The sequence below is a fragment of the Rhinatrema bivittatum genome, chromosome 9 (genome assembly GCF_901001135.1).
Source record: "Rhinatrema bivittatum chromosome 9, aRhiBiv1.1, whole genome shotgun sequence".
Taxonomy (NCBI): domain Eukaryota; kingdom Metazoa; phylum Chordata; class Amphibia; order Gymnophiona; family Rhinatrematidae; genus Rhinatrema; species Rhinatrema bivittatum.
In genome coordinates, this window is record NC_042623.1 from 204,568,870 (window position 1) to 204,593,206 (window position 24,337).

Sequence of the window (24,337 nt, forward strand, 5' to 3'; positions counted from 1 at the left end):
CTTAGTTTTTGGGTACTGCCAGGTTCTTATGGCCTGGATTGACCACTGTTGGAAACAGAAGGCTGGGCTTGATGGACCCTTGGTTTGACCCAGTATGGCATGTTCTTATGTTCTTAAGGCAATGGGGGGAAGGCATACAGTAATTCTTCCTCTAGCCAATTCTGGACAAGAGTGTCGATCCCTTGGGAGTGTGGCTCTCATCTGTGGCTGAAGAACCTGGGGACTTGGGCACTGAGAGAGGTGGCCAGTAGATCCATGGTTGGGAGACCCCAGAAATTTACTATCAGTTGGAAGGCTGTGGCCAACAGCATCCATTCCCCCGGATCCAGGCTCTCTGCTGAGGATGTCTGCTGAGACGTTGTCTTTTCCTGCGATGTGGGAGGCCGAGATTCTTTGCAGGTTTATCTCTGGCCATGCCATGAAAGGATCTATCTCCAGAGACACCTGCTGGCTCCTGGTTCCTCCCTGGTGGTTGATGTAGGCAACTGTTGTAGCGTTGTCCGACATTACTCAAATCTCTTTGCCTTGGAGTCTATGGCCGAATCACAGGCAAGCTAGTCTGATTGCTCAAGCTTCCAGGTGGTTTATGTTCCATCCTGCCTCTTCCTTGCTCCATTGTCCCTGGGCCATGAGTTCCTGATAGTGGGCTCCCCACCCTCGCAGGCTCACATCTGTGGTGAGCAAGATCCAGTTCAGTGGGGATAGGCTTACTGCTCTGCTTAGGTGGTTTTCCTGTAGCCACCACTGAAGCTGAGAACATATCTCTGCTGGTAGTTGGAGGCGAATTGAGTAGTCCTGGGACAGTAGGTTCCAGCGTGACAGTAAGGTGTGCTGGAGTGGTCATATGTGGGCCCTTGCCCAGAGAACAACCTCCAGGGTTGATGCCATGAGGCCGAAGACTTGAAGATAGTCCCATACCTTTGGTGTATGCATTGGTCATCAATCGTTGTAATTGTTCCATCAGCTTCCTTCTTCTCGGGGGAGGGAGGAAGACTTTGTTCTGTTTGGAGTCGAAACGAGCCCCCAGGTACTCTAGAGACTGGGAGGGCTGCAGACTGCTCTTGCCCATGTTCACGACCCAACTGAGCTCCTGCAGTAGATTCTAGACTCTGCTGGTCACTTGCCGGTTCTCTTCCGAAGACTTTGCCCTGATCAGCCAGTCGTCCAGGTAAGGGTGTTCCAATATCCCTTCCTTCCTCAGTGTTGCCGCCATAACCACCATAATTTTGGAGAAGGATCCGGGGGCAGTTGCTAGGCTGAAGGGTAGCGCTCGGAACTGGTAATGGTGACCCAGTATCGCAAAGCGTAGAAAATGCTGGTGATCTCTATGGACTGGAATGTGAAGGTAGGCTTCAGAGAGGTCCAGGGGGGTTAGGAATTCTCCTGGTTGTACTGCCATTATTGCGGAGTGAAGGGTCTCCATGCGGAAGATGGCGGTTGACGTTCTTGAGATTCAATATGGGTCAGAATGATCCTTCCTTGTTGGGAATGATAACATAGATGGAATAGAGCCCCGTATTTTGTTGGGGCATAGGAACTGGAGTTATTGCTTTCAGACTGAGTAGTCTTGTCAGAGTGGCTTCCACTACCAGTCTCTTGGTATGGGAGTGGCAGGGTGACATCATAAATTTGTCTCGAGGGATGCTGCGGAACTCCAGAGAGTAACCTTCTCGAATGAGGTTTAGTACCCATTTGTCCGACATGATCTTGACACATCTTTGGTAGAAGAGGGCAAGTTGACCCCTTATTTCCTCTTCCTGTGGATGGGTCATCCCATTTTCACTGGGGGGCATGGCTAGAGCCTGCCCCCGTTCTTCTGGGGAGGGGCATTGGGATCTTTTACCTCTGTCTTCCGGTAGCCGAGGCACTGGAGATTCGCCCCACTTGCTGGCTAACTTCTCCAATTCACTTCCGAATAAGAGAAATCCTTTAAAGGACATTTTTGTGGGAATAGTTGTTTGCTTTGAGACAGCACAGACCATGACGTCCACTTTCAGAATGCAGGCATTCTTTGGTCGCTAGTTCCAGAGGGTATAAGGCTTTCAAGGCCCGAACTCATAAGAACATAAGAACATGCCATATTGGGTCAGACCAAGGGTCCATCAAGCTCACCATCCTGCTCCAACAGTGGCCAATTCAAGCCATAATAATCCAGATTGGCAAATAACTCCGTAACGTATACTGATGAGACGATGGAGCCTGTAGCAGCCTTCCTGATGGATGCAAGCTCAGATCTGGTGTGTACCTCAGCCAGAGGAGTAGCCTAGGTAGTGGCAGCCAGAAGACAGCTATGGCTGTGGAATTGGTCTGCTGACGCGACCTCTAAAGCAAATTTCACAAATCCAGCCCATAAGAACCTGGCAAGTACCCAAAACCTAAGTCTCCCTCCTTTAAAGCTGGCCTCCGGGGCATCCCATTCCAGGTCAATCAGTTCCTGGATGGCTTCCATCATTGGGAAGTAGCATGAGGCTTTATGAAGGGACACCAAGATGGGGTTCTTCTTTGGTTCCGCCATAGGGTCCATGCCTGGAATGCCAACAGTCTTCAGAGTCTGGGAAACAATGGCTGGTAATTCATCCCTGTGGAAGAAGCGAAGCATCATTCAGTATGGTTCCAGGCCTGGAGGGATTTCTCGTTCTTCCAGGGAGCCGCCATCATCATCTGAGGTGTCCTGGTCCCTATCAGGGAAATTCTTGGTTAGGCAAGGCATGTCTCAAGGCATCCGAGTAGGGCCGGGAGGTGCTTCCGGCCAGGGTTGAGCCTGGGTTGCAGCTGGGGCTGATTGCACCTGAACAAAGGCTTGCAGCCCTTGGAAAAATTCTAACCAGGAGAAGGTTCCTGGGTCCATGTTAATCCCAGGAGGAGTCGGCGTAGGGGGCCCCTGAGGTGCCTTCCTGTGGAGAAGCCATCTCGGAGTGGCATAGATCTGGGGAGCTATCATATGTAGTAGTTCCGGACCTATCTTCAGACAGTGAGGGACCATGCTTAGGTCTCCCCTGGGCTTCTTTGCAATGTTGACACAGGCAGGACTCCAGTTCAGGCTGTGCAGCTCTTATATGGCAGGCTGTGCAAAGAGAGTGCCTTCTGGCCTTCTTGGACACCGGTGCAATGGCCTCAATGGTTCCTCCCTTGACTCGGTGCACAGGTAATGAGCTTCAATGCGTGCATGTAGTAGTAAGCACGGCTGTGCGAATGGTTATGCACATGAAGTGTGCTCAGTTATGCACGCGGTGTGCGTTCAATTGTGCGTGCATGGTGTGCTCAGTTGTGCGTGCAGCTGTGCACGTCGCTGTGCACGCATCTGTATTGGACACACACAAGTTAGGCGCATCGCCGTCCGGCCTGCCTCGCGCGTACCAATGGTTGAGAAGGGAAGATGGCGCTGACGACCCCCGCGCGTAAAATGGTGCCCCCCGAGGGTCTCCACATGTGTGGACCCTTGCAACGGATCGGGGCTTAGCCAAACCAAGGCTGCTCAACCCGATCGGTGCTCCCTTTTTACCTCGCCGGAAGAAGGAGGAATCGGTACGGCGATTCGAGCTCTGGAGACTGGAGACCTAGATTTAAAGTTTTCTGCTTACCTGGTCTCAGCGCTTACCGATCATGCGCAATCACAGAATCGTGGCTGAAACCCACCGACATAGCTTTAACCAACCAACTTCTCACACAGTTATATGGCCTTTTCTCGATCCCCAGACCTAAAAAATGGGGCGGCAGCCTACTCCTAGTTGCCAAGAAAGATCTAAGATTAACCCTCCATCGTTCAAATTCAGCATCTAAACTTGAATTCCCCGTCTTCAAATCCAAACACCTTCAAATATGTTTAATCTACGCCCCTCCGGGGCTCCTAGATTCAGACCCTTCTCCCTTTATTGAACGTTTTGCAAAACACATCAACACCGATGCCCCAGCTATAATCCTGGGAGACTTCAACTTACACGTCGACGCTACTCCTCAATCCCCCAACTGCGAAACACTACTCTCCAATCTTAGTTACATGTGCTTCAAACAAATCATCAATAGTCCCACGCACAAAGCGGGACACACTCTGGACTTAATCTTCTTAAATGAAGGCCTAACCATCGCCTCCAAGCCTATATGCTCACCTGTCCCTTGGTCCGACCACTGGATGATCACTACAGTCCTCGAGATCACAGAGTTCCCAGCCCTTTCTTTCCCAAAAACAACAGTCCAACTCAGGAAACCCTGTACCATGGAAAACCTAAGCTCTCACCTCTCCAAAGGACTAGCACAGCTTGATCTCTCAGATGCAGCTGCAGCCACTACCTCCTGGTTCAATATAACCAATAAAGTGGCAGAGCAAACCTGCCCCATAACTACGAAAGTACTACACTGCAACCCTGACAATAGGAAACCCTGGTTCACACCAGAATTGAAGACTCTCAAACAAGAATTAAGAAGCAAAGAACACAGATAGCGAAAAAACTCCTCCACAACGATTCTGGCCGCCTATAAATCACTCATGCATCGTTACAGGAACTCTATCCTCAGAACAAAGAGAGATTTCTTCGCCCAAAATATCCATCACTTTATCTTTGACTCTAAAGCCCTATTCTCATACGTCTCGGCTCTCACCAAACCGTCTCCACCAACTATCCCTGATGATCAAGCACTAAGCAAAGCTGCAGAACTTGCCATTTACTTCGAGAAAAAAATTACCATCCTGATAGCCCCACTCATCTCAACCAATCGCCAGCCCCCCCCCCCCCCCCCCATTCTCACCTCTTCAATCCATCAAGAAACAATATTCAAAACTTTTGAGCCTATGTCATCTCTGGAGATAGAAAACATTCTCAAGAAGTTCAAACCATCTTCCCACCCATCAGACCCGATACCGTCAAATCTACTCATATCCATCCCTAAAACCATCGCTAAACCCATTGCTAAAATCATAAATTGCTCCCTATCATAAGATCTAGTACCAGACTCTAAAGCTTGCCATTCTCAAACCCCTTTTAAAAAAACCAAACTTGTCGGCAGCTGATCCTGCAAACTTTCGCCCTATAGCTAACTTACCGTTTATTGCCAAACTCCTGGAAAAAATCGTCAACAAGCAACTCACAATATACCTCTATGAACACAAGATCCTCGCCCCTTCTCAGTTCGGTTTCCACAAATCGTTGAACACCGAATCCCTCTTAATCTCGCTATCAGATACCATCCTCCTGAGCCTAGAAAATAGACAAGCTTATCTTCTCGCTCTTAGATTTATCTGCGGCCTTTGACACAGTGAACCACTCAATACTCCTAGATCGTCTAGCAGAAATAGGCATCACTGGATCTGCACTCAGCTGGTTTAAATCATTCCTAAGCAACGGGTTCTTCAAGGTCAGAATTAACAACAAAGAATCCCACCCAGTCAGCTCCACCCTGGGAGTCTCTCAAGGATCATCTCTCTCCCCAACTCTTTTCAACATCTACCTTCTCCCGCTCTGTAATTTACTTGCAAATCTAAAGCTAACTCACTATATCTACGCTGACGACGTTCAAATACTCATCCCGATCATGGAGTCCCTCACCAAGACCCTCAGCTTCTGGAATAGCTGCCTTGAGTCAATCAACCAACTTCTCTCCAGCCTCAACTTAGTCCTAAACACCAACAAGAAGGAGATCCTCATCATCTCCCAGGATGACAACTACGGGCCAACTCACATTCCACCCACAACACAATTAAGTTTCTCCCACCAAGTGAGAGACCTGGGTGTTATCCTGGACAACCACCTAAACCTTAAAAAATTTGTCAACACCACCACAAAGGAATGCTTCTTTAAATTACAAGTCCTAAAAAAGTTGAGATCCCTCCTCCACTTTCAGGATTACCGCACAGTACTTCAATCCATCATCTTTTCAAAAATCAACTATTGCAACTCCCTCCTTCTCGGACTCCCAGCTAACATCAGACCCCTGCAGATGGTACAGAACTCTGCTGCAAGGATTCTGACCAACACCAACAAAAGAGATCACATTACCCCCTATCCTTCGAAACCTTCATTGGCTACCCATTAAATTCAGAATTCTTTACAAACTCCTTCACAAAGCCTTTCACAATCTCTCCCCACTTGATCTAAGTATCCCCCTTCGGCCCCATTCTTCGTCCAGACCTGTTAGAAGTTTCTACAAAGGCACTCATTACCCTCCCCCCCCCAGCCAAGACTTCTTTAAGGAAATGCACTCTATCAACTGCTGGTCCCCCACAATGGAATGTTCTCCCCCTGACTTCCGTCAAGAACCTTGCCCACTGACCTTCAAAAAAAAGCTCAAAACGTGGCTATTCAGCCAAGCATTTCCCTGAGCTGACGATAGTTACCACATACAAAGACTGAAACATTTTGGCTACTCCAATGAGCTTCACTCCTTTATGGACATTCGTTCTTCTCTCCCGTATTGGACAATCATTCTCCTTTCTCATCTCCCGTATTGGACAATCATTCTCCTTTCGCATATCTCCCCCCCCCCCCCCCTTCTCACCCCGGTTCCCCTTTTGGTCGGTCTCCCCCTCACACCACTGTCATAACTTCGAGATTTGTCATCCCGATCTTGGCTACAGTTCAATGTATACTCTTTAGTTTAATTAATTATTTGTTTGTTATTTCATATTAATTTTTAATTTAATATTTGTTAATTTTAATTTAATATTTATTGTTAATTTTTAATTCAATTTATTGTTGGTGCAATACTCGAATATCATATTAGCAGTTTGTATTTAACCCCAGGTATTTATCTTCATGGATCCCAGTTCCGCGTAACCCCTGTTCTATGTAATGCTATTATGCAACCACTGTTTCAGTGTAAACCGATGTGATATGTATTTGATACATGAACGCCGGTATAGAAAAATTCAAAATAAATAAATAAATAAATGTGCCAGCCAGTCTCCAGCTGCGGGGGGAGAGGGTTTTACATTCACCGCCACGCTCGGTTATGCACCTGCTGCCTTTCAGCCACTCTGGGAGCTAAGTCCACGCCGGGAACCGGCTACCGGACCAAGACACACTTCTGAGAGATATTGGAAATCACCTTAGGAATTCTCAACTGGGGGAGGGACCCTTAGGTATCGCCGCAGGAGAGCGGAGCTCGATCTTCTTTAAGGTAATTTTGTCTTCTTGCTGTAATTTTCCTAACACTGTACTAGTGTGTGGGATAGTGTCCACATCTGCTAGGAGACTGAGAGATACTGAGGAGCTGAGGTCACTGCAAGGGTGTATCTAGGGTGACGTCAGCTTTGAAATCTAACTCCGTCCCCCATCTGGTCTTGAGTCCATCTGGCTACACACTAGGAAATATTAATTGGAATGATTGGAATACTTATATTTAAAATGCCGGCTTTCAAAAAAGTGTGGAAATCCATATTCAACCGCTATGTCGCTCAGCTAGGTAGCCATATAAATCTAATCGGCTATCTTAAAGTTCGCCGGATAAGTTTAGCCAGCTAACTGTAGAACAAGTCTATGGGATGACCAGACTTAGCTGGATAAATTATCCAGCTATCTCATCTTCTCCCAGCTGCATTCCCAGAATGCCTCTGACTTATATGTCCAAATTTTAGCCAGATAAAAAGATATCTAGTTAGAATTTAGCTGGAGAACACTGACAGGGGATAGACGCTACTACTATAGCACAAGACTAACCACGCATAGCAGGTTTCCTATGGGTTCCTCCTCGAGGGTGTTTTGTGAATGGGGTAGGAAGGGGATCCGAACATTCGGACAACTTTGGGGGTTGGAGGGTATGGTTCCTTTCCCTTCCCTGCAGTCCACTTACGATCTAGCTTCGGTCGATGTGTATCAATACTTACAAATACGTCACTTCTTTCACACGGAACAGGTGGGGAGGGACTTGGCTTTGGGTAAGACTCAGTTTGAAGCTTGGTGCGATCGGGCGGACACGTTGAGGAGGGCAATATCCCAGGTGTATAATTATCTTAATAAAGATCCGGTGGTTAAACCAGCTTTCATGAAAGCCTGGGAGCGGGATCTGGCATACACGCTGACAGATGAAGCATGGGATCAGGTATTCGCCCTTACCAAGCGAGGGCTGCCTCAGTCTCAACTGGCAGAGAATAGATATAAGATTCTTTTACGTTGGTATTGTACACCTGCAAAGATTCATAAGTTCAATGGAAGATACGATTCCCGATGCTGGAAGGGGTGCGGGGAGGAGGGCACCTTTTTCCATATGTGGTGGACATGTCCCTACTTGAAACGATTTTGGGCTTCTGTCACGACTCTTATCCGGGATATCTTGGGACTAGAACTAGTCCTCTCCCCTGAACAGGTCCTCTTGAACCTGCCCATTGATATACCTGCTACCCCAGGCAAACTCGTTACGATCATATTGGCAGCTGCGAAATGCACCATAGCACTTGATTGGAAGGTCTTGGGTCCGTTGGCCATTGAAAGTCTGTACCCTAGATTACACATGCTTTGCTTACTACATGACACTCAGAGAAACCACAGACGCGGTCCGGGGCGGCCCGGCAATACGCTATGGACTCCATTTAGAGCATGGGAGTCCAGGCAGCGAACAACAGGGACTTCAGTATAGTCGAGCCTCGTGACTGTCATTGGGAATACTTCACCCTTCTTTACTATTATACTACTGTTAGGGCATGGGGGGAGGGGGGAGGGGGGAGGGAGGGATAGGAAAGTGGGATTCTACATAAATGTCTATACTTTGAGAATGCTTGTATGACGGGTTACCTTATTGCATTAGCCCTTTGCTAACCGACTACATCTGTATGTACATGCATTTATTGTAAGATGTTATAATTTTCAATAAAACTGTTAATGGCAAAAAAAAAAGAATTTAGCTGGATAAATATCCAAATATTAATTTAGCAAAATAAATGAATTATTTGGCTAAATGCATCTGTTATTTCATACCAGTTTTACCTCCTGTTCAGCACACTGACAGTAATTTTAAAACAGACCTGCTAGTGCTAAAGTCCACATACATATTATACACACAGAGTATTTTGAAAGCAAACATACATGTCTAAGTTCATTTTGTTAATATTCAGATAACTGACCAAGTACGCCCACACATGGCAAGTTATACCTCCTCTTCGGAGGTTGCAACTTACCTGCATACACTTACGCACAATGGGGGTAATTTTTGAAAGATTATACATGCTTAAAACTGAGTTTTACATGCACAGATGCTCTTTACACCCATAAAGTGGGCTTTTGAAAATTGCTACATTAAATGATTTATGTGCGTAAATTCTCAGAAAATATATACACATAAGTGCCCCAGCTTTGTTCCCTGGAATGCCTCCACTCCGGTTGCGTAAAAGTACGAGCCTTACCAGATTATGCATATAATTTTACATGCACTCAAACCTGGGTTAAGAACAAAAGAAGTTGCCATACTGAGTCAGACCAAGGGTCCATCAAGGCCAGCATCCTGTTTCCAACAGTGGGCAATCCAGATTACAAGCACCTGACAAATACCCAAACATCAAGTATATCCCATACTACTAATGCCAGTAAGAGCAGTGGCTATTCCCAAAGTCAACTTGATTAATAACAGATAATGGATTTCTCTTCCAGGAACTTATTCAAACCTTTTTTAAACCCAGCCACATTAACTGCACTAACCACATCCTCTTTCAACAAATTCTAGAGCTTAATTGTGTATTGAGTGAAAAAGAATTTTCTCTTATTTGTTTTAAATGTGCAACTTCTTAACTTCATGGAGTGCCCCCTAGTCATTCTATTATCCAAAAGAGTAAATAACTAAATCACATTTACCCATTCAAGACCTCTCAGGATTTTACAGACCTCTGTCATATTCTCCCTTAACCATCTTTTTTTCAAGCTGAACAGCCTTATTCTTTTTAGCCTTTCCTCATAGGGAAGCCGTTCCATCCCCTTCATCATTTTGGTCACCCTTCTCTGTACCTTCTCCAGTGAAACTATATATTTTTTGCAATGCGGTGACCAGAATTGTACACAGTACTCAAGGTGCGGTCTCACCATGGAGCGACAGAGGCATTAATTCTTTTTCTGTTTTATTCACCATTCTCTTCCTAATAATTCCTAACATTCAGTTTGCTTTCTTGACTGCTGCAGCACACTGAGCCAACAATTTCAATGTATTATCCACTATGACACCTAGATCTCTTTTCTGGATGGTAGCTCCTAATATGGAACCTAACATCGTGTAACTACAGCCTGGATTATTTTTCCCTATATGCAACACCTTGCACTTGTCCACATTAAATTTCATCTGCCATTTGGATGCCCAATCTTCCAGTCTCACAAGATCCTCCTGCAATTTATCACAATTCGCGTGTGATTTAACTACTCTGAATAATTTTCTATCACCTGCAAATTTGATTACCTCACTTGTCATATCCTTTTCCAGATTATTTATAAATATATTGAAAATCGCATCCAAGTACAGATCCCTAAGGCACTCTACTGTTTACCCTTTTCTACTAAGAAAATTGACCATTTAATCCTACTCTGCTTCCTGTCTTTTGACCAATTTGTAACCCATGAAAGGACATCCCCTCCTATCCCATGACTTTTTACTTTTCTTAGAAGCCTCTCATGAGGGACTTTGGCAAATGCCTTCTGAAAATCCAAATACACTACATCTACCAGTTCACTTTATCAACATGTTTATTAACCCCTTCAAAAAAAAGTAGCAGATTTGTGAGGCAAGACTTCCCTTGGGTAAATCCATGCTGGCTGTGTTCTATTAAACCATGTCTTTCTATATACTCTGTGATTTTGATCTTTAGAATAGTTTCCATTATTTTTCCCCACAGTGAATTTAGGCTCACCGGTCTATAGTTTCCCAGATCACCCCTGGAACCCTTTTTAAATATTGGGGTTATATTGGCTACCTTCCAGTCTTCAGGTACAATGGATGATTTTAATAATAGTTTACAAATTTTAACTATTAGATCTGAAATTTAATTTTTGTTCCTTCAGAACCCTGGGATGTATATCATCCGGTCCAGGTAATTTGCTACTCATTAATATATCAATTTGCTATTCTTTAGTTTGTCAATCTGGCCTACTGCAGTTATTTATGCACATAAAAGAGTATTATGTTTGTCATTTTGAAAATTACCCCCTAAAAGCACAATTAGGAAAAATGATTTAGATTTAAGGATTAGAAAACATTTTAGCTACTCGTAGGGATCAGTTTAAATTTGCATCCTCTTCAGAGGAACATAGAAAAGAGAGCTAATCACTGAGGTTAAAGGTAGGCCTTGGTAGCTGGCACAGTACAGTCCTATAAAGTACATGAGAACATCAACTTACACTCTGTTGCCTTGAACAATATCTACGTAATCTTCAGACCGAGCGTAATACCCGTCAGGACTCAGGGCACCCCAGAAGTTAGACCATAACTTTCCATGACGTGTTACAAGAGGTGCGATTATTTTCCTGTAATGAATAAATAATACAGAGTATGACATGTTGCTTGACCAATCTGATGGTTGGATTACCTAAATACTGCATGCATTATACAGGGACTATTATTATTATTATTATTATTCTGCACAAAGAATATCCTCTACAGTTGACTGGATTTTGCAGCTATAACAAGTAAGACCTCTCAAAAGTTTCAAACTGAAAATCAAATTTATATTTATAAGATATACAAGGTTCATAGGCACTTAAAGGAACCAGTTAAACATATAGAGGTTGATAATGGAAAAGCTGTTATCTATGTAACTTTAAGTTATCTGGCAAACATAAGAGATATGCAAAGCCCAAACCTTTTGGTTCGGGCTTCGTTTTCGGCCCGCCGCAGGAAATTTCGTATTTCCTGTGGTTCGGGCCTTTTAAATTTGGGGGGACCCGAATTTTGGATTAGTGTGCACTAGACGAATCCACATCCCTAGCAAACATTGAGGTCATGAATTTCATAAGCATTTACACTCTTAAAATTGGGATTTACACATGTAAATCCATGTAAGTGGGCATTTGAAAATTGTAACTGGGCATTTGAAAACTGCTACAATATATCGCATTGAATTATCAATGGGTTTTACCTGTGTTAAGTGCACTTAACACAGGTAAATGGCTTTTGAAAATTGCTACGATCCTATGTTACATTTACTGTACATGTAAAATTCCTTTAAAAATTCACCTGATAGAATTCAATTTCCTGGGCCATCGACTCGCAAAAAGTTTACCCAGGTAAAATGTAACTGGCTAAAAAGAGGGTAGGATGCTTTCCAGATGAAGGTGCTAAATGTATCCAGATAACATTAATATTCAGTCCTATCTGGATAAATTTAGGCAGTTAAGACTGCTCATGCAAATCGCAGTCCTAAAGTTTCTGGTGTAACAATACTCAAGTAAATTTATACAGGAATATTAAGCACTAGCCTTGCCCAAGTAAGCTGTATCTAATAGCTGAATATCCATGTTAAAGTTAACCGAGTAACTTCTCACTCTCCCAACACATTCTGTTTATACATCGAACATTAAATCTTAAAGTTATCCGGCTGTGTTAGCCTGATAAAACTAAAAATCGTTATTTATCGGGCCAATTTAGCTCTGGAATGCTCATGCCCCGGCCCTGAGCTAGACAGATAACTTTTTAGCCAGATAGTTATCTGGCTAACTCAGGGTCAGTCAACATTGTGAGATTTTCAAATCCCATTATTTGTCTGGCTAAGTCCAAATTTAAAGGTACATTTACTAAGCTGTAATAAGGCAATATCATGCGTTACACAGCATTTAACGTGCGTTAAATTATATTTATCAGTTATTTTAATGTTTCATCCAGTTATTGAAATGAACTGCTTTTCATGCATTTCTATGCATAAATTAACCTAATGCATGCAAAGCAGCCCATCGATAATCAATCCTATGTAAATGCAACAATGCGGCTTACTTAGGAAAAAAGTTAGCCCTATCATTGTATTGCATTTTGAGGAGGTGCAGATAAAACAATGCAGTGGCAACAGAATGCTAATGCGCATCTCGATACCCCCATGCTGTTTCTTAAAGGTCCTGTGGCCCTAAACTACTCCCTCACCAAAACATGATTAAATACCGCATGAGGGTCTTTTGATACCCCTGCCCCATTCTGAAGCAGCGGTGACCCCCAAACTGTGGCTATGCCCTACCCCCCCCCTACACTAACCCTTTCCCTTTTAACAAAATTATCCCCCTACCCAAACAACCCCCTTTCAAGCAATCCCCTATCTCCATCTCGCCTTGCCAAAATTCAACATCCTTAGGATCTAGTGGCCTTTCCCTCCTCCCAACCAAAAAAGAAAACTCTGCTGTCTAGTATGAACCCCTGGACCCCCACCCTTCAAACCAACCCCCATACCTCAAACTATCATCATTGGTGTTCAGTGGGGGCCTAATGCGCCCCCAAGCTCCGGGCCCAGTCGATGCCCTTTTGGAAAATAGTGTCAACCGGACTTTGCTACTCACACATGATGGCACACGGAGGGATGAATTTTAAAAGCCTGGCGTGCATCAAAACCAGGAAATATGAGAGTATGTGTAGCCGGCGCACGCCGAGTGGATTTTAAAAGCCTCCTATGTACAAGCATATCTCCCTGTCGCGCACAAATAAGAAATTGCTAAAAAGGGGTGAGATTTGGGCATGGTCTGGGTGGGGCATGGGCATTCCTAGATTTTAACATGAAATGTGTGTGCAACTATTTACGTGCACAAGTGTGCGCCATGGCCCACAGCCGCTTAACTTTACTACTGCTATAGGTGTCGTGTAAGTAATAAAATAAAATAAATCTAGGCTAGTCAGCGGGGCTCTAAGGTTTGGTACTAACAGAGTAAAAAGAGGCTATTTAGCTTTGGGGGTTAGGAAGTCCTATCCCTTAACTGCGTGAACTGAGATTAATGGGAAAAATGGAGAAATTAATTACCTGATAATTTTGTTTTCCTTAGTGTAGACAGATGGACTCAGAACCAATGAGTAATGCTTCCCTGCCAGCAGATAGAGACGGAGCAAAGCTCATGTCACAGTATATATACCTCTGCAGTGTCCTCAGTCCGCCAATATTCTCTTCAAAAGCCACTGTGGACATACTAGTAAAAAAACTTGATTAAAAATATGATTAAAAACGGTCAACCATAACTGCACTCAACCATCCATAAACACTGGACTCCAGTAAGAACATAGATACCTCAATCTAGGGACTGGATGAATACATACCAGTATTCCCTTTGTATTTGAAGCCCCCACGGGAGGACTTGTGGCACAATCATTGGGCAGCCGAGGATGGGAAGCATCTGTCTACAGGAAAGCAAAATTATCTGGTGAGTAATTTCTCCATTTCGTAGTATGTAGCCAGATGGACTCAGGACCAATGGGATGTATAAAAGCTACTCCTGATTGCTTCAGAAAACTGCCCGCGGTCCAGTTAATACTGCCCATGCAAAGGCTGCTTCCTGTTGAGCCTGTACGTCCAGTCGATAAAACCTGGAGAAGGTGTGAAAGGAGGACCACATCACCGATCAGCAGATATCGACGGGCGACAACAGTCTAACCTGCGCCCATTTCACCGCCTGAGCCCTAGTGGAAGGAGCTCTAACCTGAGAAGGAAATGGCTTTCCAGCCTCCACCCAGGTGCCCCTGAGCACCTCCTTAATCCAGCAAGCTATGGTACCCCGCAAAGCTGGTTTGCCCTGCTTCCTTCCACCATGAAGGACAAACAGGCAGTCCATCTTTCGGACCAGTTCTGAAATTTCCAGATACCGCACTAGAAGTCTCTTGATATCCAAATGATGCAGGAGGCGATATTCCTCCATGTCCTTGAACTTATCTGGAGATGGTAATAAGAACATAAGAAAATGCCATACTGGGTCAGACCAAGGGTCCATCAAGCCCAGCATCCTGTTTCCAACAGTGGCCAATCCAGGCCATAAGAACCTGGCAAGTACCCAAAAACTAAGTCTATTCCATGTTACCGTTGCTAATGGCAATGGCTATTCTCTAAGTGAACTTAATAGCAGGTAATGGACTTCTCCTCCAAGAACTTATCCAATCCTTTTTTAAACACAGCTATACTAACTGCACTAACCACATCCTCTGGCAACAAATTCCAGAGTTTAATTGTGCGTTGAGTAAAAAAGAACTTTCTCCGTTTAGTTTTAAATGTGCCCCATGCTAACTTCATGGAGTGCCCCCTAGTCTTTCTACTATCTGAAAGAGTAAATAACCGATTCACTTCTACCCATTCTAGACCTCTCATGATTTTAAACATCTCTATCATATCCCCCCTCAGCCGTCTCTTCTCCAAGCTGAAAAGTCCTAACCTCTTTAGTCTTTCCTCATAGGGGAGCTGTTCCATTCCCCTTATCATTTTGGTAGTCCTTCTCTGTACCTTCTCCATCGCAATTATATCTTTTTTGAGATGCGGCGACCAGAATTGTACACAGTATTCAAGGTGCGGTCTCACCATGGAGCGACAGGCATTATGACATTTTCCGTTTTATTCACCATTCCCTTTCTAATTCCCAACATTCTGTTTGCTTTTTTGACTGCCGCAGCACACTGAACCGACGATTTCAATATGTTATCCACTATGACGCCTAGATCTCTTTCCTGGGTAGTAGCACCTAATATGGAACCCAACATTGTGTAATTATAGCATGGGTTATTTTTCCCTTTATGCATCACCTTGCACTTATCCACATTAAATTTCATCTGCCATTTGGATGCCCAATTTTCCAGTCTCACAAGGTCTTCCTGCAATTTATCACAATCTGCTTGTGATTTAACTACTCTGAACAATTTTGTGTCATCTGCAAATTTGATTATCTCACTCGTCGTATTTCTTTCCAGATCATTTATAAATATATTGAAAAGTAAGGGTCCCAATACAGATCCCTGAGGCACTTCACTGTCCACTCCCTTCCACTGAGAAAATTGTCCATTTAATCCTACTCTCTGTTTCCTGTCTTTTACCAGTTTGCAATCTACAAAAGGACATCGCCACCTATCCCATGATTTTTTACTTTTCCTAGAAGCCTCTCATGAGGAACTTTGTCAAACGCATTCTGAAAATCCAAGTATACTACATCTACCGGTTCACCTTTATCCACATGTTTATTAACTCCTTCAAAAAAGTGAAGCAGATTTGTGAGGCAAGACTTGCCCTGGGTAAAGCCATGCTGACTTTGTTCCATTGAACCATGTCTTTCTATATGTTCTGTGATTTTGATGTTTAGAACACTTTCCACTATTTTTCCTGGCATTGAAGTCAGACTAACCGGTCTGTAGTGTCCCAGATCGCCCCTGGAGCCCTTTTTAAATATTGGGGTTACATTTGCTATCCTCCAGTCTTCAGGTACAATGGATGATTTTAATGATAAGTTACAAATTTTTACTAATAGGTCTGAAATTTCATTTTTTAGTTCCTTCAGAACTCTGGGGTGTATACCATCCAGTCCAGGTGATTTACACTCTTCAGTTTGTCAATCAGGCCTACCACATCTTCTAGGTTCACCGTGATTTGATTCAGTCCATCTGAATCATTACCCATGAAAATCTTCTCCATTATGGGTACCTCCCCAACATCCTCTTCAGTAAACACCGAAGCAAAGAAATCATTTAATCTTTCTGCGATGGCCTTATCTTCTCTAAGTGCCCCTTTAACCCCTCGATCATCTAACGGTCCAACTGACTCCCTCACAGGCTTTCTGCTTCGGATATATTTAAAAAAGTTTTTACTGTGAGTTTTTGACTCTACAGCCAACTTCTTTTCAAATTCTCTCTTAGCCTGTCTTATCAATGTCTTACATTTAACTTGCCAACGTTTATGCTTTATCCTATTTTCTTCTGTTGGATCATTCTTCCAATTTTTGAATGAAGATCTTTTGGCTAAAATAGCTTCTTTCACCTCCCCTTTTAACCATGCCGGTAATCGTTTTGCCTTCTTTCCACCTTTCTTAATGTGTGGAATAAATCTGGACTGTGCTTCTAGAATGGTATTTTTTTTTTAACACTGACCACGCCTCTTGGACATTTTTTACTTTTGTAGCTGCTCCTTTCAGTTTTTTTCTAACAATTTTTCTCATTTTATCAAAGTTTCCCTTTTGAAAGTTTAGCACGAGAGCCTTGGATTTGCACACTGCTCCTCTTTCAGTCATTAAATCAAACTTGATCATATTATGATCACTATTGCCAAGCGGCCCCACCACCGTTACCTCTCTCACCAAGTCCTGTGCTCCACTGAGAATTAGATCTAAAATTGCTCCCTCTTTCGTTGGTTCCTAAACCAATTGCTCCATAAAGCTATCATTTATTCCATCCAGGAACATTATCTCTCTAGCGTGTCCCGATGATACATTTACCCAGTCAATATTGGGGTAATTGAAGTCTCCCATTATTACTGCACTACCAATTTGGTTAGCTTCCCTAATTTCTCTTAACATTTCACTGTCCGTCTCACCATCTTGACCAGGTGGACGGTAGTATACCCCTATCACTATAGTCTTCCCCGACACACAAGGGATTTCTACCCAAAAAGATTCAATTTTGTATTTAGTCTCATGCAGGATGTTTATCCTGTTGGACTCTATGCCATCCCGGACATAAAGCGCCACACCTCCTCCCAGGTGCTCCTCTCTGTCATTGCGATATAATTTGTACCCCGGTATAGCACTGTCCCATTGGTTATCCTCTTTCCACCATGTCTCTGAGATGCCAATTAAGTCTATGTCATCATTCACTGCTATACATTCTAATTCTCCCATCTTACTTCTTAGACTTCTGGCATTAGCATACAAACATTTCAAAGTTTGTTTTTTGTTTGTGTATTCATTCTGCTTTTTAATTGATAGCGATAAGTTAGAAATTTTTATCTCAGGTGAAGTTTTAGTTACAGACACTTGGACTATTTTTCTAAGTATTGGAACCTCACTGTCGGGATGCCCTAATTCTAATGCATCATTAGTATCCTTTGAAGATAATAAAATGGCCTAATTCAAATGAAACTCCGAGACCACCTTAGGCAAGAAAAATGAAACAGTACATAGCTTTAATGCCTCTGGAGTCATCCAGAGGAATGGCACCTGGCATGACAATGCCTGCAGTTCGGAGATGTGACATGCAGAGCATACAACCACAAGGAACACGGTTTTAAAGGTCTATAGACGCAAGGAAAGATTGCGCAGTGGTCAAAAGTTAGGGCCCACCAAAAAATACAGCACTAAATTAAGATTCCACAAGGGGACTGGAAACCACAAGGGAGGCCAAAGGTGATTCACTCCCTTCAGAAAACGGGCCAAGTCAAGATGGATTGACAGGTAGGCCCCATTCACCTCACCCCTGAAACAGAGAGAAACACTACCTGAACCTTGAGTTAAGGGCCAATCCTTTATTCAACCCATCCTGCAAAAATTCCAGAATAAGTGGGATTTTGGCCGCAAGAGGGGAAACATGCGCTCCTTGCACCAGGCCTCAAATACTCTCCAGACCCGCATATACACTAGAGACGACGTGAACTTCCAAGTGTGAAGCAAGGTGATAATTACCGCCGCAGAATATCCCTGCTTCATCAGGCAAGCCCTCTCAAGGGCCAGACCATAAGACAGCATTGAGTTGGATCCTCATGAAGAACCAGCCCTTGCTGCAACAGGTCCATGTGCTGCAGGAGGCGTAGGGGGTTCTCCATCAGAAGTCTCCGTAGGTCTGCATACCACAGATGTCTGGGCCAATCTGGAGCTATCAGGACGATTAATCCTTTATGGTGTTCAATTTTGTGAATGATCCTGCCCAGTAGGGGCCACGGAGGGAAGGCATATAGTAACTCGTATTCCGGCCAGATCTGAATGAGCACGTCGATTCCCAGGGACCCCGTATCTCTTCTGCGACTGAAGAATTGAGGAACCTTCACGTGAGATGCAGCCAGCAGGTCGAGTGACGGGAGGCTCCAGCAATCCACTATCAGTTGAAACACTTTGGCGGACAACACCCACTCTCTTGGATCCAGACTCTCCCTGCTTAGAAAGTCTGCTTTGACTTTGTCTTTTCTGCGATGTGGGAGGCCGAGGTCATCTGCAGATGTGCTTCCACCCGTTCCATAAGGAGGCCTATCTCCTGCGATATTTGCTAGCTCTTGGTTCCTCCCTGGAGATTGATGCAGGCCACCATCGTCACGTTGTCTGACATTACGTGGACAGCTTGCCCCTGGAGTCTGTGGCTAAACTGTAAGCACGCCAACCTGACTGCCTGGGCTTCCAGGTGATTGATGTTCCAGAGGACTCTTCATCTGTCCAACGTCTCTGGGCTGCCAGTTCCTGACAGTAAACTCCCCAACCCTGAAGACTTGCATCTGTCATGAGAACCAACCAATTTGGGGGGACAAGGGCTCCCCCCTGCTCAGATGAGTCTCCTACAGCCACCACTGGAGGTGAGAACAAATTTCATCGGCAAGTGGAAGCAAACCGAATAGTCTTGAGACTGTGGGGTCCAATGTGACAGCAGAGAACACTGAAACAGACGCATATGCGCTCTCGCCAATAGCACCACTTCCAGGTTTGCCGCCATCAAACCGACAACTTGGAGATAGCACCACACCATCGGGCGTATCGTGTTCATCAATTGATGCACCTGAGACATCAACTTCTGGTCAGCAGAAAGACCTTGCCCTGCCTCATGTCGAACCAGATACTCCAAGGACCGGGAAGGCTTGAGACTGCTCTTGGACAGGTTTACTACCCAACTGAGTTCCTGTAACAAGGATATTACCCTGTTGGTCACCAGGTGTCTCTCTTTCAAGGACTTGGCCCAGATCAACTAATCATCCAAGTATGGGTGCACCAGTATCCCATCTTTTCTCAGCGCTGCCACCACGACCACCATAATCTTGGAAAATGTTCTGGGGGCGGTGACTAGGCCAAATGGCAGCACCCCAAACTCATAATGACAACCCAGCACAACAAAGAGTAGGAAATGTCTGTGTTCTTGCTGAATTGGAATATGTAGGTATGCCTCGGATAGATCCAGGGAGGTTAGGAACTCTCCCAGTTGTATGGCCATTATCATAGAGCATAAGATTTCCATGCAAAAATGAGTTACTTGCAAGTGGCAGTTGACACTCTTAAGGTCCAGGATGGGGTAAAAGGAAACTTCCTTCTTGGGAATGATAAAATAAATGGAATAACACCCTGAATTTTCCTGGGGCATAGGTACTGGGACTACTGCCCTCATCCTGAGGAATCTTAGAAGTGTGATCTCCACTGCCTACTTCTTGTGTTGGGAGTGGCAAGGAGACATCATGAATACGTTATGAAGAGTGTTGTGGAATTCCAGTGCATGTCCTTCTCAAATGACATTGTCCAAAGTAATCTCGGCCCACAGTTGGTAAAAGAGAGACAGGCGACCTCCTATCCCCTCGTCCACAAGGTGAGTTGGTAAAATTTCATTGTGGGTTTCGGGATGAGACTGAACCTGAATCTGCCCCTCTCCTGGGCTTTTAGGTACGAAAGGACTGGGACCTCCCAAGGGGTCGAGATCTCTGAAATGTAGAATTTCTGTAGGGGCGAAAATGCTGAGAGGCCCTAGAACAACCCCTCATAGGCGAGGGGCACTGTGCTGCGTCCTCTTATCTTACAGTAACCGGGGAACTGGAGACTCACCCCATTTACTGGCCAGCTTTTCCCAACTCACTCCTGAATAGGAGTGATCCTTTAAGGGGCATCTTTGTAAGATTAGCTTTGGAGACTGCATCAGCTGAACAGTTCTACAGACATAGTTGCCATCTGGCCGCCACCACTGCGGCTACTCCTATGGCTGAAATACGACTAAATCAGAGCTTGCATCTACTAAAAAGGCAGCAGTGGGCTCCATAACTGCTCTGGAATTCACCCCAGAGTCATCAATCTCCTGAGAGAAGTAGACATGAACGAGCCACCAGAGTGCAACAAGAAGTGATCTGTAAAGTCATTGCTATAGCATCAAAGGCTTAAGGATAGACTCAATCCGTCTAACATGCACATCTTTTAAGTCTGCTACTCCTTCCACTGGGATAGTTGTTTGTTTAGAGATGGCACAGACCAGTGCATCCACTGTAGGAAAATGCAAATGTTCCCTTACCGCTGGATCCAGAGGGCATAGGGCTTCCAATGCTCAGCCCCCTTTAAAACTTGCTTCTGAGTTATCCCATTCCAGATCAGTCAACTCTTGGATGGCATCCATCACTGGAAAGTAGCAAGAGACCTTTTGCAGGGAAATCAGAATGGGGTTTTTCTTTGGTTCCATCACAGAGTCTGCCCCAGGGACTCCCAGCATCTTCAGGGTCTGGGAAACTAGTGCCGGCAATTCGTCCCTATGGAAAAACTGTAACATGGCCTGATATGGTCCTAAACCAGGAGGAATTTATCCATCTTCCAAGGAATCTGTATCTTCATCTGTGTCATCCGGGTCCCTGCCAGGAATACCTTTGGTAAGGTGAGGCATACCTCAGGGCCTGTCTGTAAAAATGGGAGAGGGAGGGGCTACTGGCTGAGGTTCCATCCGGACTGGGGCGAAAGGCAGTAGACTGCAGCTGCATGAAAGCTTGTAGTCCCTGGAAAAATTCCATCCAGGAAAAGGCCACAGGGTCGATGCCTAATCCAGGAGGTACTGGGGTGGGACCAGTTGAATTTCCCTCTTCCACAGATAAACCCATCAAGGGAATACTTAGGTCCAACATACTTCCAGTTAAGGCAGTGGCCAATCCATCATCCTAATGGGAGAAGCTTGTCTTAGAAATGTCCGAGGAGGTCAATTCCCCTTGGGCTTCCTCGCAGTACTGACATAAGGTGGAGTCCAGGTCAGACTGAGAGGCTCTAATATGGCAAGTGTTGCAGAGAGAAAGGCACTTAGTTTTCTTGGTTGGTGGTGCCATTGGCGGTGGTAACTGAGCATCCTATCGGCTAGTTGGGACATGGCGAGGCACATGCACAGCTGCGGGGGGGGGGAGGGGGAGAGGGCTTTGGCCATCACCACTGTGCTTGGCTTCCTGCACCCGCTGCCTTTCAACTGCTTAAGCAGCAAAGTCTACACTGGGAATGGGCTACCGAACCAAGGCACACCTCTGAGGGATCTGGAAATCACCTCAGGAATTCTCAACTGGGGGAGGCTCAATTTTCCTTCAATTTAGAAAGTAGAATTTCTCCTTCCAAAAAATACAACAATCCCTATAGGGAGAGGTATGTCCACCATCTGCTGGAGACAGAGAATACTGGAGGGCTGAAGTCACTACAGGGGATGAATGTAGGGTGATGCAGCTTTGAAATCTGACTCCGCCTCCATCTGCTGGCAGGGGAACATAACCCATTAGTCCATTTGGCTACACGCTAGGAAAGCAAGTATTTTACTGATCATGGTTTTAAGGAATGGATAATATAAAGCTCTTGTTTAAAGATAAAGAGAAAATGTATGTTGAACCTCCTGACTAAAAGTGCCTCATTAGATCATAGTTGAAACAAAAGAAGTGGCCAGAGTAAACAGAAAGGTATTTCATAAGGAAAACAAAATCTGCTGGGAAAAACTAAGGCACTTCACAAAAGAAAATTAATGCCTATTTGTGGTGTATTTGACTAGTGTTTAATGCACTGGATGATAAAATGAAGAAGTTTTTTTCCATTGAAATTTCAACCATCTAAGAGATAAAGTAGATTACAATGAAGGCAAGAACAAGTAAGCACTGAAGAGCATTCAAATATATAGTCTCTCATATCATGTTTTAAACTATTCTTTTACTTTTAAATTGTATTTTATTCATCCTTTTTTTTCTTGACCTTTGTTTCTCTTTCTTTTTGTTTTGGCTAGAGATTGGCCTAGTATTTCTTTTTGTGTGTAATTAAACATTGATTGAAAACTTTCTCCATAATAAACAAGTATAAGCAAGTGTATCATAACATATACCAAAAACCATAAACTTCATGTTTTTCCAGAATATTCCATCCAGTGCCCAAGGTTTAGAAAGATCCCCATCCACCCTCCTACTATGCACCCCACCCTATCTCCCTATAGTATTCCACCTCTCAAAGGGCTTCCATATGCTAATAAAGACTTTTTATCAGTCCCATCTAATAGCAGTTAATTTTTGCATCTGATATACACCCCATAGTCTTTTATACAAATGGGCTTCAGCTGGCACTCCTGTCTTCCTCCAATGCACTACCACTTCACATCTGGCCACCACAAGGATGTGGCTAATCAACATGGCCAGTTTTAGTGGGAACACCCTCACTGTGGCCATTCAGCCAGTATACTATAGGATCCAATTCCACCCTCATACCTTTAATTTCACAGATAAACGTCTGTACTAGCACCCAGAAGAGAAGCAGGAGAACTCTGCTGTATGTGACCGATAGCCCCCGAGGTTCCACAACCTCTCCAGCATGCATGAGAAACTGATTTATAAATTATCTTTAACCTCTGTGGAGTAAGGTACTAGTTATAATAAATCATTTAGGCATTTTCAGCCACATTGGCCAAGATAGAAAACTTGGCTGCTCTTAGACAAATTCCCTCCCAGTTTTCCTAATCCAAAGTAAACTTAAGTTCCATTTCCAAGACCAAATCATGAGGAAGTTTCCCCTCAAAAGGAGGAGTTAAGCAGAGATATATATTAGAAACAGCTGCTTGTGAGGATACCTTTTACTAAGTATCACCTGCCATCCTATAGATTTCTCCAGAAAGTGCCACATCTGACTATACCCATAAGTATCAGTAACATCCAAATGATATTTCTCCTTCAGGGAAGAAAATGAAGTGGCCCCACCTTTATCACATAATTGTCCCAAGGTAATGAATCCTCGAGCCTTCCATCTTCTAAACAGGGATGATGGACCACTCACTATCCCGGATAGTGATTAATAGGATGGCCTGGTATGTTTTATTAGTCTGATTCCCTTATAACATTGTATTTTGAAAGATAAACCAAAGGATAGCAGGAAATATGAATCCTGAATCACTAATATGTCAAGGGAGAGATTTCTCAGAGCCTTTTCATATTGCTATACCCCAATTAAGGAGAAGAAGTTTCCTTTCTTCATGCAACCATGGAAGGGATTCTCAGAGTTTGTGTACATCCTGCCTCCTCCTCGCCGTACAACCAGAGAAGGGATTCTCAAGGCCTATGCACATTTCTCCTCCCATCACTGAGGAGAAAATGGCATCCATCTATCTGCAGAGCCAGAGGAAATATTCTGAGTCCATGTACACTGCTTTCCCCTACTGGGAAGAAGCTAGCAGAACCAGTTCAGGCCTTCTTCGCTCCAGCTCTCCATGCCAGGGCAAAGAAAGCAGTATGCATATGCTTGGAAGAATCCCACCACCATCCACAGCGAGAGGGTTTAGGGATTCCTTC

General features: G+C 44.3%; 1 protein-coding gene across 2 annotated transcripts in view; it reads right to left on the reverse strand.

Annotated features, from left to right (window-relative positions):
• PLOD2 (procollagen-lysine,2-oxoglutarate 5-dioxygenase 2) overlaps nt 1-24,337 on the reverse strand; it is a 244,211-nt gene that overhangs the window by 50,546 nt on the left and 169,328 nt on the right. For both annotated transcript variants that reach the window (XM_029615873.1, XM_029615874.1), the window contains exon 12: nt 11,301-11,426. In XM_029615873.1, coding sequence (XP_029471733.1) covers nt 11,301-11,426 — 126 coding nt within the window. The remainder of the gene's footprint in view (nt 1-11,300; nt 11,427-24,337) is intronic.